The sequence below is a fragment of the Anabrus simplex genome, chromosome 5, assembly GCF_040414725.1.
Source record: "Anabrus simplex isolate iqAnaSimp1 chromosome 5, ASM4041472v1, whole genome shotgun sequence".
Taxonomy (NCBI): Eukaryota; Metazoa; Arthropoda; class Insecta; order Orthoptera; family Tettigoniidae; genus Anabrus; species Anabrus simplex.
Window position 1 is genome coordinate 429188831 of NC_090269.1, and position 14260 is coordinate 429203090.

The 14260-nt window shown below is 37.6% G+C and overlaps 1 protein-coding gene across 1 annotated transcript in view; it reads right to left on the reverse strand.

The window, feature by feature from the left end:
- Txl (Thioredoxin-like) overlaps window positions 1-14260 on the reverse strand; it is a 51096-nt gene that overhangs the window by 6798 nt on the left and 30038 nt on the right. Inside the window, exon 4 of the mRNA XM_067148769.2 lies at window positions 12433-12716. Within this exon, the coding sequence (XP_067004870.1) occupies window positions 12433-12716 (284 nt within the window). The remainder of the gene's footprint in view (window positions 1-12432; window positions 12717-14260) is intronic.

The following is a 14260-nucleotide window of genomic DNA, read 5'->3' on the forward strand; positions in this document are numbered from 1 at the left end:
ATCGGGAGAGTTGAATTAAATTACGGGCCGATCTCCAGTGGAAGCATGAGTTGGGAAGACATGGAAGTAATTAGAAGGGTAATAAAAGAGTTGGTAAATGAAGTCTGCCTGTTCGAGCTACTTAAAAATATGATACATGAGCAAATGAAGGAGTTCGAGAAAATGAAGAAATGGTTCCAGGAAAAGGCAGACGATACAACATACAAAGTGAGAAACAATGACGAAGTTGCATCATTAAGTGAAAAAATAAGATTAGAAGAGGAAGCGTTGAAGCTTAAATCAGAAGTAGAAGCCAGTAGTCAAAACCTTCTAAAGAAATGCCTATTTAAATATGGTGTTCCAGAGGAGAAGAGAGAGGACAAAATGATGATTCACAAAGTGGTGGACCTAATCCAGGGCAAAATGAAAATTAATTTTAGTGAAGTAGACATAGATGATGTGGAGAGAATAGATAACATAAAAGAAAACAGGACTATCAAAGTGAACCTGTTATCCACTTTGATTAGAAATGTGGGTAACATACAGAGGTATAAAATATGGATTAAGAGAGACAGGGGAAGAACGGATAAAGAATGCAAAAATTCTTAAGAAACATTTGGTAAGAGCTAGACACCAAGGTTTGAGAGCCTTCATTAGGGGGCAGCAATGAGTAGTGACGAAAGGCAGGTGGAGAAGGATCTGGTCTGCGACCAAATTACTGGACCTAGAAGGAAAGATGAAACAGGAGGACACCGAGATGAGTGCGGGAGAAAGGTGGGGTGAGGGAAACCCACCTGGTGAGAGGCATGGAAAGGAACAGAGTCCAATGAGGACATAGTTAACGCTTCGGAAGGGACAAATGATGAGGAAAACAGAGAGATGTTTGTAGTGATGGAGTGGACAGAACAGTGATAAAGAGAGGTTGATGAATATGGCGCCGAGGAGAGCTCTCAGGCACTGAAGCATATAAGGAGACGTATTCGGGGTTGAACGTGGAGATGGCAAAGTACCAAAGTGGCCAGAAGGAGTTAAAATTGACAATTCTCAAGGAGAAACTTTGAGAAAAGGGAGAACCATGAGCTTAAAAGAGCTGTGCAACAAGAAAGACAGAAAGGAAGAGGATGTAGTGACAAGAAGTAGGAAGTTCAGTAAAGAAAGTTAGAAGCTGTCTGAGTGATGAAGTATAAGATAGAGAAAAGTGAATAACTGGTGTAATGATAGGTATTGAAGTGTGTGTATTTACTAGCGATGTTGTAGCTGAAAGGTATAGCGATTGTGAAATATTACTGGGTAATGGTTAGAGAGAGGATGAGAATGAGGTGGAGTTGATGGTACATGGTGGTAGGTTTTTTGTATAGTGAACTTTATGGTGAAGTGTGTTTTGGAGGTATATTTACAGTTAAGATGGTATATGGTGGTATGTGTTTGTATAGTAAATGTAATGGAAAAATGTGTTTTGGAGGTGGGCTTATAGTTGAGAAGATTTGATTTATGAAAATGTGGTTGGGTGGAGGGCGATTAAGAGTTGGAAATGTGGTGTTTGTCTTTGTAATTGTGTAATTGAGTGTGGAGTTGAAACTTTATGTAGTACAGTACATGTGTGGTACGATAGGTAGGCACAGCTCAGCAGACTGAGAAAGTACAGCGAAGACTTAAAGGAATTTAAATGGCAAGAGGACTATCCTGAGTAAGCAGAAAGTCAGCGCTCAGCAGGAAGCATGATCTTGCCAGGGTTCGCTAGGAGTGATATTGTATTGCCAGACTGGCACACTCAGGCAAAGTAAATCTGGGACAAGGTTGGGTGTCACCTGCACTTGCCATGCACATTAGTGCAGTTCTACAGCTATATGTTACATAACATAATTTGTAATTTGTCTTTAATATTGTCAATCTTCTTATGTTAATTTTAAGGACACTTCCTCTAGAGCACTGATATTTTGTCATTATATGAATTTTTCATCTAAACAGTGTTATGTGGCGGAAGATGTTTATAATATACGAAACACGTACCACTTTTAACCAATAAGTTGCCTTAAGCAATTCAATGTATCGACAAGGTGGCAAATAAAAGATTTAGTTGTGAATCTGTGTAAGTACGATACGGACCATGAAGCTGATTTTATGTAACCCAATGGATACTCGACAAGTGACTGTACTGGTTCTACTCAATTTTTCTAGTGCTTTTGATACCGTTGTTCCTCAACTGCTACTTCCGAAATTGGATTCATTAAATTTCAGTATGAAGGCAATACATTTTTTCAGTTCGTACCTCAAAAATCACCGTCAGTGTGTCACAGTAAATAATAACAGATCTGAGTGGCTTAACAAACCCCATGGCATCCCCCAAGGGTCTGTACTTGGACCACTGCTATTTGCAATTTACATACACGATGTTGCCAAATCGATTATACATCGCAAGTATCATCTTTATGCTGATGATCTGCAGATCTACCACCACTCAAGAACTGATAAAATTCAGAGTGCTGTACAACAAGTTAAGGCAGATTTAAGTCTTATAAGTAATTTTGCAATGAGTAACAATCTCCAAATTAATCCTCTTAAAACGCAAGCAATAATCATCAGCACTTTGAAAAACTTACAAGTCTTAAAACAATACAAAGTTCCTCTTGTAGCTCTAAACAATACCATTATTCCATATTATAAAACAGTTATGAATCTTGGTGTGGCTATAAGCAAAACATTAAACTGGTTGCAACATGTGACGAATGTGTGTAAAAAGATATATCAAAGCCTGCATCCCCTGAAGAGGTTTAAAAATATATTTCCTTGGTCAGTGAAAATAAAGCTCATTCATTCACTTTTGTTTCCAAGTTTTGAATACTGTGATACAGTTTTTAATGATATCAATAATGAGCAAGGCATGAGACTGCAACATGCCCAAAATGCTTGCATCAGGTATGCTTTCGACATACGTCCATATACCCACATATCTCCATACTATAGACAGTTATCTTGGTTACGAATGAATGACAAGACGTAGACTCCATGCGACTACTTTGGTGTATCAAGTGTTTTGTGAAAACACTCCTTCCGTACCTATCCATGAGATTTCACTACCTTAGTTCACTACACCTGTTCAATATCTGGTCAGGCTGTATGCTAGAAATTATTGTACATTGAACCGCAACCTACAACAGATCATTCACAACCACCGCAACTCCCCAATGACATCAGAGAAGTTTAAAATCCTCTGCAAGCATCGTCTTATAAGCATCTCTAGTCTTCCTTGAGTATGAATGGGACGCATGAATGAGAGTGAATATAACTGTATATTGTAACACGTTCCAGTTTATACTTTAGTTATACTTTACTTTAGTTAGTTTAGTTAGTGACACTTTAGTTTAGCAGTAATTTATTTAGGTTAGTTTATAAGTTGGTTTGTAAAGATTTAATATGTTTAAATTAGATCATTTCAGTTTTTACACTGTTACTATATATTAAAATGTAAATTGTTGAAATTCTTACATTGTAAAATTGCAAAAATTATTTTGTAAATTTGTACACATTTATATACATGAAGTGGTTAAGTGTAACAAAGGGCTGTGAACCCTAACTTTGCCACAATAAAGTAGCTTTAATAATAATAATAATAATAATAATAATAATAATAATAATAATAATAATAATAATAATAATAATAATAATAACAAGTTTTTAGTAATGGATATTGGTCAAATAGAAAAGGTAAAGAAATTCAAATATTTGGGTGAGACAATTCAAGAAAATGGTTTAGAAAAATCTGCTATAGAGGAGAGGATACAAAAGATGGAAAGAGCGTACGGTATAACTAAAAATACTTGCAACAAAAAGTGCTTATCAAGAAAACTTAAAATAAAGCACTACAACACAGTAGTGAAACCAGAATGCCTTTATGCCAGCAAATGTCTAGCACTGAACTACAAGCTTGATAAATTAGAAATATTAGAAAGAAGAATTATAAGGAAAATATTAGGTCCTCTAAGAATTGCTGAGTTTTGGAAATTAAGAAGTAACAATGAAATTTACCAGAACGTAGAAAACATATCAGAAACAATAAGAAAAAGGAGATTGCTATTTCTTGGACACATTTACAGAATGGATGACAATAGACTAACTAAACGAATCTTCAAGTACCTTTGGGAAAAGAAATCAACTACCACCTGGATTCAAGAAGTCAAGAAAGACCAGGAAAGGAACAACATACGAGAAGAAGAATTATTGGAAAGAAAGATTTTTAGGAAGAAAGTCTTACAAATGGAAGGATTCCAAGGGAGGAAGGAAAAGAAAACAGGCACAAAGCGGACTGAAGACAGGAAAAAGAAACACAGTGAAACAATGAAAGAATACTGGAAGAAAAGGAAAGAACAACTAAGGAGGAACAATTGAAATTGTAACGTGGTCTTTAGAAGGCCGGAACGCAAGAAGAATTATAACAAGAATCATGTTAAGAGACTTACACCAATTCTAGGATTTTTTAAAGCGCTACACATAATAAATACTTGAATTCAGGAGTTTATAAAATGCCAAGGATGCAACACTAGTTGCGTAGGTCAGACGGGCAGAAGTTTTCAGATAAGGTATCCGAAGCATTTTAATGCTAAAAAGCACAGAAAATTCAGCAATGAGTAAGCATATGTTGGCTTTTAACACTCGTAATATTTCCCTGGGTAATGATTTGGTAATTATACATAGAGCACAAAAAAAACCTGTTACTTAACATTCTTGAAGATATCTACATTAAGATGTACCAAAAAGTAATTCAAGATTGAATTTAAATGACATAACCAAGAAAATTAATAGGTATACTTCTAATGAGTTGTTAAATATATTTTGCAAAACTAATAAACTAACTTCCCTTCCTCCTTACTGTACCAGGAAAAGTTGATTTTAAAGAGCATGACGTCTTACTGAGGGGTGCGTAGTCCTTAGGAGATGGTACAGAGAGGGAGGATCGCAAGGCGAAATAATAATTTATATTTTTCTTTCCTTTATTCAATCTCTGGAAGGTCACCCTATTATATCGCCGAATCATAGATATTTACTAGAAAATAAATCCCAATTTCAACAACAGAATACCGAAAAATTAAGTTGATCAAGTAAAATTCAACTGAATAATGTCTTTTCTCAATCAGTTATGTCCACCATAATTTTCATGGCACAAATTAATAATAAAGCATGTTGTAAGTAAATAAGAAATCCTAAGGTCTGTTCTATTGGCACTTGCGATTTCAAATTATGCTTTCTACATAAATTAAATAACATAAATTTGATAATTCCTTCTTGTGAACACATCAAACTCAAATATGAAACACTTGAAATTAAACCTGATCTTCTTGTATAAAGTTCTGAGTATTGTCCTATTTTTTGTAAATTATTGTACACTTTACGTAAATATTGTAAACTGAGAGTTTATGATACACTTCCACTATGAATGCTACTGCTTGCTAATTTGTTTTACGTCGCACTGACACAGATAGGTCTTATGGCGACGATGGGATAGGAAAGGCCTAGGAAGTGGAAGGAAGCGGCCGTGGCCTTAATTAAGGCACAGCCCCGGCATTTGCCTGGTGTGAAAATGGGAAACCACGGAAAACCATCTTCAGGGCTGCCGACAGCGGGGCTCGAACCCACTATCTCCCGATTACTGGATACTGGCCGCACTTAAGCGACTGCAGCTATTGAGCTTGGTCCACTATGAATGAAGCACTCAATTGATTTTTCAAAGTTCCGATAATAGGACATTACGAGAGCACACAGTTATTTACTTTAAGAGTTGTAAAGCATTAATTTTCCAAGCTTATGAAATGTTAAGTAAGTGAGCTTTTAATGTTCTTTGTCAGTAATGACACTGTTTATAAAAGTTCTGTTCAAAGTCAGAATTATATTTTTGAACGGAAAAAGCACTGATATCACCTGACGTACGCCTTCTTGTTGAGCTCGAACAGTTGAATACTGCTCTGCAAGCAGCAATCTGGAACTCAGCTAACAGCAAACGCCACGATGTTCCATAGTACCACGTCCCTGGAACTATCCCTCGTAGTACCACCAAGTCCACATTGATCTGCATCAAATCTCCGTCGTCTTGAGTCAGGATTTCTCATGTTAATAAAAGAGTGGCTTTAACACGAGAAAGTCCAACTGGCTAGGTTGAAAATGTGCACCATTTGATTTTGCACTGTTAGAACTGATTATCACTGTCTCATAAGTAATCACCATTCACTGGTTGAGAAATATGTTGGAGCACTGTCTATTATCGTAAATCACGATAATGAGAAAATACACTTCTCTGCACAGTTCATCTCAACACTTACTGCACACTGTTCGTATTGTCAAAAATAACTTTCATTCAAACCACAGTTTATCATGGCTCACTTTCACAGCAAAGAAATAAATAAATGGCTCTCTCTCGTAATATCTCACAATGTTCCTTCTCACTATCACAGTACTACAAGTATTCGTGCATGAATTCTATACTTCACCATATCACTGAATTACGAAGTTCATTATACAGTCTATCCACGCGGGTTGTTTCAAATGGTACAGTCTGTTATGACAATACGCGAACAGTCTTTCGGCACAAATTAAAATATTTTAGGCTTTGATAATACTCAAAATAGTCAGCATGTTGCAACCTACACTCATGATATTCTAAGATGAAACAGTTCAAGACCATTACAATGTAAAGTAGCCGTGCTAACTTCAAGTTTGTTATGGTTATTCACATGAAAATTAAGATATTTGTCAAGTTCAAATATTGGTGAAATATTACAAGCCTTATGACTGATGTTATACACACGTTAGTTTCCTAAGTTTGAATATCTGACGAATTGCAAGTCCAACAATTTATAAGTTACTCACTGGTATTCACAGAAACTAAGTGTCAACTTGCCGTCGAAATTATCTAAGTACCGGTATTACGATGTCCGGCAGTATGAATACTGAGTTCAACTCGTCGCGTGCAGCATGACATGCGAGCCACCTGTGAAGAATGAGAACTGAATTGCTACGGTCTGGCCTGCTGCTTATATCCCGTACAACCCAAGGTTGCTTGCCACTCACTGGGGGAAGTGTGATCCTTTCTCGCCTATATCTCTTGAATGCCGTGATGGATTTTATTGAAACTGACATATGTTTACGTTCAGAACATGAGCTACACGATGATGTCTCATTTCCATAACTTTATTGGCTAAAAAGTTAGACATTTTCCTTCCAGTACATTCGAGAGAAAAGCGCACATGTGGCAATGATGTCACCCGCAGGTTCATTGCTCGTGACATGTCCAGCTCGCCACGAGGAGCTTCGTATCGCGCTCGCACAAGATGTCGGGCATATGAACACATATTATTGCCGTCCCTTTTCCATATAATCCGGCAATTATAAAACAATGTACAGGGCTGGAACAGTTCCTGGTACATTACCTTTTGCCTGTCCCCTTACCACTGCTTCCGGATTCCGTCAGTAGCAACATCCCTCAACATTCAAACTTGAGTAATATCAGTTTTGCGTCAACCTCACACTTGCAATGTTTACATGTTAAACCTCTATGAGATGCAAGTCAAGATGACTGTCTATTAAATGTAGCCCTGGAGTACATATTATTATTATTTTTTCTTTCTTTCTTTCTTCGTTATGCCCATTCATAGAGCGCGTTTGAACTTGTTAGTTGGTTTCATAGTTTGTGCCTTCTTATCCTCCCAAAATCTCTTCATGAATGCACTGTGTTGCATCTTGCGTTCTGTCGACCACTTCCTACCAGTTGTCTTTTTTTGGTTTCTCCCTAAATTTATGATTGGCTACTTTTGTTCTAAAAGCTCCACGATTTTCCATGATGTCTGTGATATTTATTTCTTGGAGGTCCGCCTTAGTTTCTTCTAGCCATTTTATTTTGACCTTCTTTGAGTTGATTACTTTGAATAATCTTTTAGTTAGTCTGTTGCTGTTCATTCTGTAGATATGGCCATAGAAATTAAGGCGCCTTTTCCGTACGGCATCAGTAAACCTGTCGGTGAAGGAGTAGAGGTCCGCTGTTCTCCTCTTAATCCACATTCCATTTTCTCTCGTAGCACCATAAATTTTCCTGATAATTTTCCGCTCCTGCTTTTCAATTTCTGTAATTTTAGAGTGACCACCTAAGCATATGGTTTCTGAGGCATATAAAGCTTCAGGCAATACAACTGATTATTATTATTATTATTATTATTAATTTATTCTGTCTTTCTTTTGTTTTCCCAGATAATTATCTGACGAATGAATTACATGTATATTTCACAACAATATTTTCTTCAAATTCGTATTGATCAAGATAAGGCAACATGTTTGTTTACTAGTGTGATTGACGGAACATTTTACAAGAATTTTTAACTCACGTTACTTGGGATAGACATTCCAGTGATCTTTAAGACAATGTTATTACTTGTGGACTTTGTAGTTTTTGTGTGTGTAGTATTTTTAGTAGCACTTTATAAGGTTAACACATTTTTAGATTGTTGATTTATGTCATTTTAGGATTTTTGTGTTAAGTTAGGACTTGTTGACCAATATCAATCTGTTGGTTATAAATTAGTGTTCTGTCTTGTTTAATGTTATTTTAGCTTCTAAATCTGTCTTAAATACTCAGCTGAAGAAGGCCCTCTATGAATACAGCATTTTACTTTTTATTACAAATTCTTCCTCTACACAGAGGCTGCCTAAAGATGAAGAATACACAATATTGAATAAAAAAGAAATAGCTTGTAAAGACTGATGCAAGTGTGATAAACTGATATAATTTGAAAACAATATTCTTTAATCCATGGGTAAATAATGCCAATATCAAGCTCAATTTTTTTTTTATGATTGTGATTATTATTATTATTATTATGACTTGTGAGGTACAGCTATGAAGTGTTTACACCCATTTAGTATTAGTATTATTATTATTATTTACTTAAGTTATATGTATGGACAATACAATCACGTTGTTCGTGAGGTTATGTTATGAAACATGCTGTGTATATATGAGTTTATTAATGTAAGAACCTGTAATTAATAACATATAATTTATTATTATCTGTATATATCATGTGTAATCCACTACAGTATTATACAACACATTGTAGTATCCAGAATAACAGTAGGTAAGATGAGAACTATACAGAACCTTCCTTTAAGCACTCCAGAATTTACTAGAAGATATGTTGTGACATATCCTTTTAGAAGCCTGGCCAGGCGACATATATAAGGAAGTGGTCTTGATGGTGGAGTTGAGTTATACTGTAGGTTAGCTGGAGTTGTTTTTGTGAACACATATTGTGTTTAGGCCGACATGCTAATGTAAACAGTCAGCAGTCAACTGTTTCAAGGTTGCAACATCCATGTGCTTGAGAAATAATTCCTACAGAACTTAAATCATAATTCGGACTTAAGGCCAGTTGACCTTATTCCGATGAGTCTAGATGATGTCATCTCCTGTGAGCCTTTAGTCCCCAGTCCAAGAAATCATCAGTGGCGATAACGAAGACTCCCGCAATGAACGACGAACCAACTGTAGATTGTATTGCATAAACAGCCAGGTGGCTGTGGCTATGTCTGCCCCATCTAGTCTTTACAGCACAAACTATTAGAAGTCTCTTACTCACTGCTCTTACAGAGCTCATGGCGTTAGCTCACTGAGCGGGGCTATCTCATAGCCCACCTGTGGTTCAGAGCATACTCGCCTCTGTCTTGCTCAGTATCTACACCTCAGCTTTTTTTTCTTCCGAGATCCACTGAATGGGCATGGACCTTGCAGTCCTATTCAGCTAGACATCAGTCATTGCTGTATGTTTCTCCACATTAAAGCACAATGGATCACACCAAAAGTAGAATATAAAGTATTCGGAGCTGCAGCCCACCCACTTCCCATAGAGAAGATTTCCTCACCTCAGTCCCAGCCCATTCTTCACCCAGGATTTTTATCCCGTACACAATGCTTGTAAGCACATTCTGAAAGATTGAGGGTCAAAGATGGTTTGGAAGGTAAGAATTGTGTGTCTACATTTTCTACATTTACTTGGAAAAATCTGTGTAATAAAAGTAATTCAAATTATTAATAATTTCTTCTTCAGCACCCTCAATTTCATTTTATTTTTGACCAACTTGTTGTACTTGTGGCATATGTATGAATAAATACAGGGGAATAATAAGTGCAGGTGAGATCACACGGAAAATATTTGCTTCAACTTCTATCTAGATGGGGCAAGATTATGTTACCACATGTCGTATTTCCTAATAATTCTCTAACTAGTTGACAAGAATCAACAGTATGAATGAGAAAAGAGCAGTGCACATATCTGTGTTCTGAGTTGTGCTCATACAAGCGAACTTCTAACACAGGGAATGTGTCCCCAACTTAAGCACAAAATGAGAGTGCATTTTACATGACCCGAGTAAAGGTTGGCATGTTCTTCTCCATGATAACACGTTGCTACAGTGCTTGGCTGAAGACAATGTTGGCATGGGATTCACCATGTTGACACGTTGCTACAGTGCTGGTGTTATGACAATGACTGACAAGAGTGATGCCGAGATATTTTAGCAAGTGAGCATCACGTGCAGCTTCCCTACTATAGAGATGAAATGTTGTCCCTTCAGTCAGCTTTATTTGGCTTTGATAGAGATCTCATGTCAATACATCCATGCAACACTCCAGATCATTGCTCCTGTAAATTAATGCTAGGTCATCTGCAAAGTGAATTTCCAACATGTCATGGATGTACCGGTAGAACAAACTGGGGGCCAACACTGATACTTGAGGTAACCTATTATTTAAGGTTCTCTGCTAACTTTTGCATCCTAGAAAACTACAAAACTCTGATTGGAAAGCACGATATTCATAAAGGACAAATATGAGGGCTATAATTTTTTTCAAGGTCCGATCGGTCGCAAAATTAAAATCACAGTGAAAAACCACAAATGTATACCCTCGTCATAGAAGGCAGCCAACTGTGCTATCAGCCACTTCTCTACGCTGGTCTGCAGCTCGTTGTCTGTGCCAAAATGCTGTCCTTCTAGCCAGCGTTTCATGTAAGCAGAGAGATGAAAATCAGAGGGAACCAAGCCCAGGCTGTATGGTAGGTGATCAAACACTTCCCATCAAAAACACTGCAGGAGCATCTTTGTTGCATGTGCAGAGTGCAGCCAAACATTGTCGTGAGGAAAGACAAGGCCGAATGCAACAATCCTCTTTGCTTGTTCTGAATTGCCCTTCGCAGACGCTGAAGTGTCAAGCTGTATGAGACTGCAGTGATGGTTCTGCCACGATCCATGAATTTCACTAACAAAACTCTTTTTTGGTCCCAGAACACTGGAGCCATACACTTTCCGATGGAGAACGTTCACTCGCACTTCTTTGCTTTCCTTGGGGAATGAGAATGCATCCACTGTTTGGATTGCTCTTTTGTTTCTTAGTTTTCGAATGGACCCATGTCTCATCCCCTGTGAAAATTTTGTTCAAAAAATCATCTCCTTCACTAGAGAAACGTTAAGGCCCATTCGCTGTTTTGTGATGTTCGGACTGAATCTTGGGAACCCATCTCGGACAGAGTTTGCGGTACTAAAATCTCTATCTCACAACGGTATAGAGAACCGACTTTGAAATTTCAGGAAATGAACCACTCAACACAGAAATTGTGAACCGACGATTTACTCTAATGACCTGATCCACTCGCTGAACAAGATCGGTTGACACTCAGTTCTTTTCCTGACCGCCTGCATCATGAACATCTGTACTTCCTGCTTCAAAGATCCTGTACCATTGACGCAATTTGCTGTCACTCATGAATTTTGGCTGCCTGCACCCCTCAGCATGAATAACAGCACGCACTTCACACTTGGCGGGAAAGACTATTGTTCTAGGCATGTTTACGTGCTCACTGCGCTCTCAGAAGTGACAAGTGTGACATGACGTAGTTGACGGGCATACTAAAGACCCTGCAAAACACATCTGCGCAACGTATCATCGGATTATCACTGTGGTTTTAATTTTGCAACCATTTGGACCTTGGAAAAAAATAAAAGCCCCCGTAATTACCTTGATAAACTTCAATAAACTTTGTAAGTGTTAATACGTGACATACAATATTTCCTGAAGCCTCCTAATTAAGTTATGGAGGAAAGGTAGCAGCTCTGCTCTGCGTGGTCAGCTACCTCGGAAGCGTTGCTGAGACACTTCACACAAACAAGGACGATAAAAAAAGGAAAAGTGAGGAAGGAACTAGCAGTCAATATTTTTAGATCACTATTATCCAGGCACAGTTCAAAGTCCTCAAAAGTTAGCATTACTAACTGTGAAATACACGTACATAGATAACGTACATTACTCTGCCCTTTGAGAGAAACAAAAAAGGGTATTCTTGTTGTCAGTTAAATGGGCCAGTTCTGAAATCAAAATGTTAATACATTAGACGAAACTAAAAATAGTGTTAAAATACTTACTGTAACTCTTGAACTGCTTGGTTTGAATCAGCCTGATCAAAGTCCAATGTGCGTGGCTGATTAATAAATATTTTCACAGTCTTTGGTCCTTTGTCGTGTGGTGCCTTCATTTTGAGAGAGTGAACTTTGACAGCCTGTGTAAAAGTGATGGATATGATGAGTTGCTCATCACAGTCCGACTCAAGGTAGCCACCACCACTGGTCAAACAGTGAGCAAATGGATGGTCATCAGACTCATTCAGACACTCACACTGCTGCTTGTGGATGAAGGTTGACAAATCCATCTAAACAGAAAACACCAGTCAAAACTGTTTGCATACGTCATTTAACCATTCACAATATTCAATTAAGAAATAAAGTTAAAGGTAGGTACTTTGATTGGAAAAATCTCAAATCAAAAATTAAATGTATGGCTTTTCAGGCGTTTGCTCTATTAACCAGCGTTTCATCTTAGGTCTGACACTAGACTCATCAGAGTGGGATGTGTCAGACCCTACCCACTGACGCTGAGGTGTATGCAGGTGAACTTATCAGAAGCCTATTTAAGAGGCACAGTCTGATAACTGCATATGGGAGATAAAACTCCACAATGGAATTAATGCCGCCTAGCAATTCCGAATGGAAATTCCCTCCATGGGAACTTAGAATTTCCATTTGGAAAAATCTAGTTCATTTTAAACTAATTATTTTTACAGTCATCTACTCCCAATGTGATATGTCCGGCTCCATGGCTGAATGGTTAGCGTGCTGGCCTTTGGTTCAGAGAGTCCCGGGTTTGATTCCCAGTCAGGTCTGGGATTTTATCCTTAATTTGTTAATTCCAATGGCTCGGGGGCTGGGTGTGTGTGATGTATTCAGCATTAGAAATGATCCTAGTTAGGGCCCTCATCTTCACAGACATGCAGGTCGCCTCACAGGCCGTCTACAAGAAAACGACTCGCACCAGGTCTCTCCAGAGGCCATACGCCATTATTACATTGCTGTGATTATCTAATCCCTTGATTTTACCCTCCTATTATTTCTTCTCTATGGGACTTTTTAGAACATAGATGAAATCATTTTTTTTTTTAAATTCTAGAAAACACTAAAGGGAACATTTTTATAATAACAAGTCTCAAGTCTCGTAAAGCATAGACTGACAACTGTAAATCCCCATTTTTACATTTAATTACTTAGTGACAAATAATTAATGGAATTTTGAAAAAGGCCTCAGTCTACACTGGCGTGAAGAATTCTTTTGGCTTTCCAGACTAGGGTTGCACAGCTCCTCAATTTTTCTCACATAGGCTGAATGGACCTCGACCTGTGTGGTAAACGGTGGGGAAATGTCATTGAAGCCTCTGTTTTATTATAAAACTGTACACATCAATTACTGAATTTCCAGATAATGTTTCTTTGTTTTACAGGTACTTCCTGATTTTGCTTCCTTTTGTTGGTATTGTAATTACTTTGTGTCCATTTTCACAAATTTACAGCATCCGACTAATTTTTTGGTATATCATGCTTCCAGCGTTCATTGTATCGGATTGTAAAGCTTCTACTGGTGCGGCCAATACAGCTGGTCTCACAATTGTTACACTCGATGCGGAACACGTAAATGATGTGAAACAGTCATTTTTTGCAATAGGCCAGCACATCGATGAATATAAACACAGTTTAACGATCATCACAAATGACATAAAAGTATTAAATGTGAATCCCAGGAGCCCCTTGCTCAATATAACAGAAGAGTTTTATATATCTTTAGATCAGTACGCCAGTCCCAATTACAATATAAATGAAATCACAGAAAAAACTAATATTTTCAATAAAGCCATCCCCACCGTAA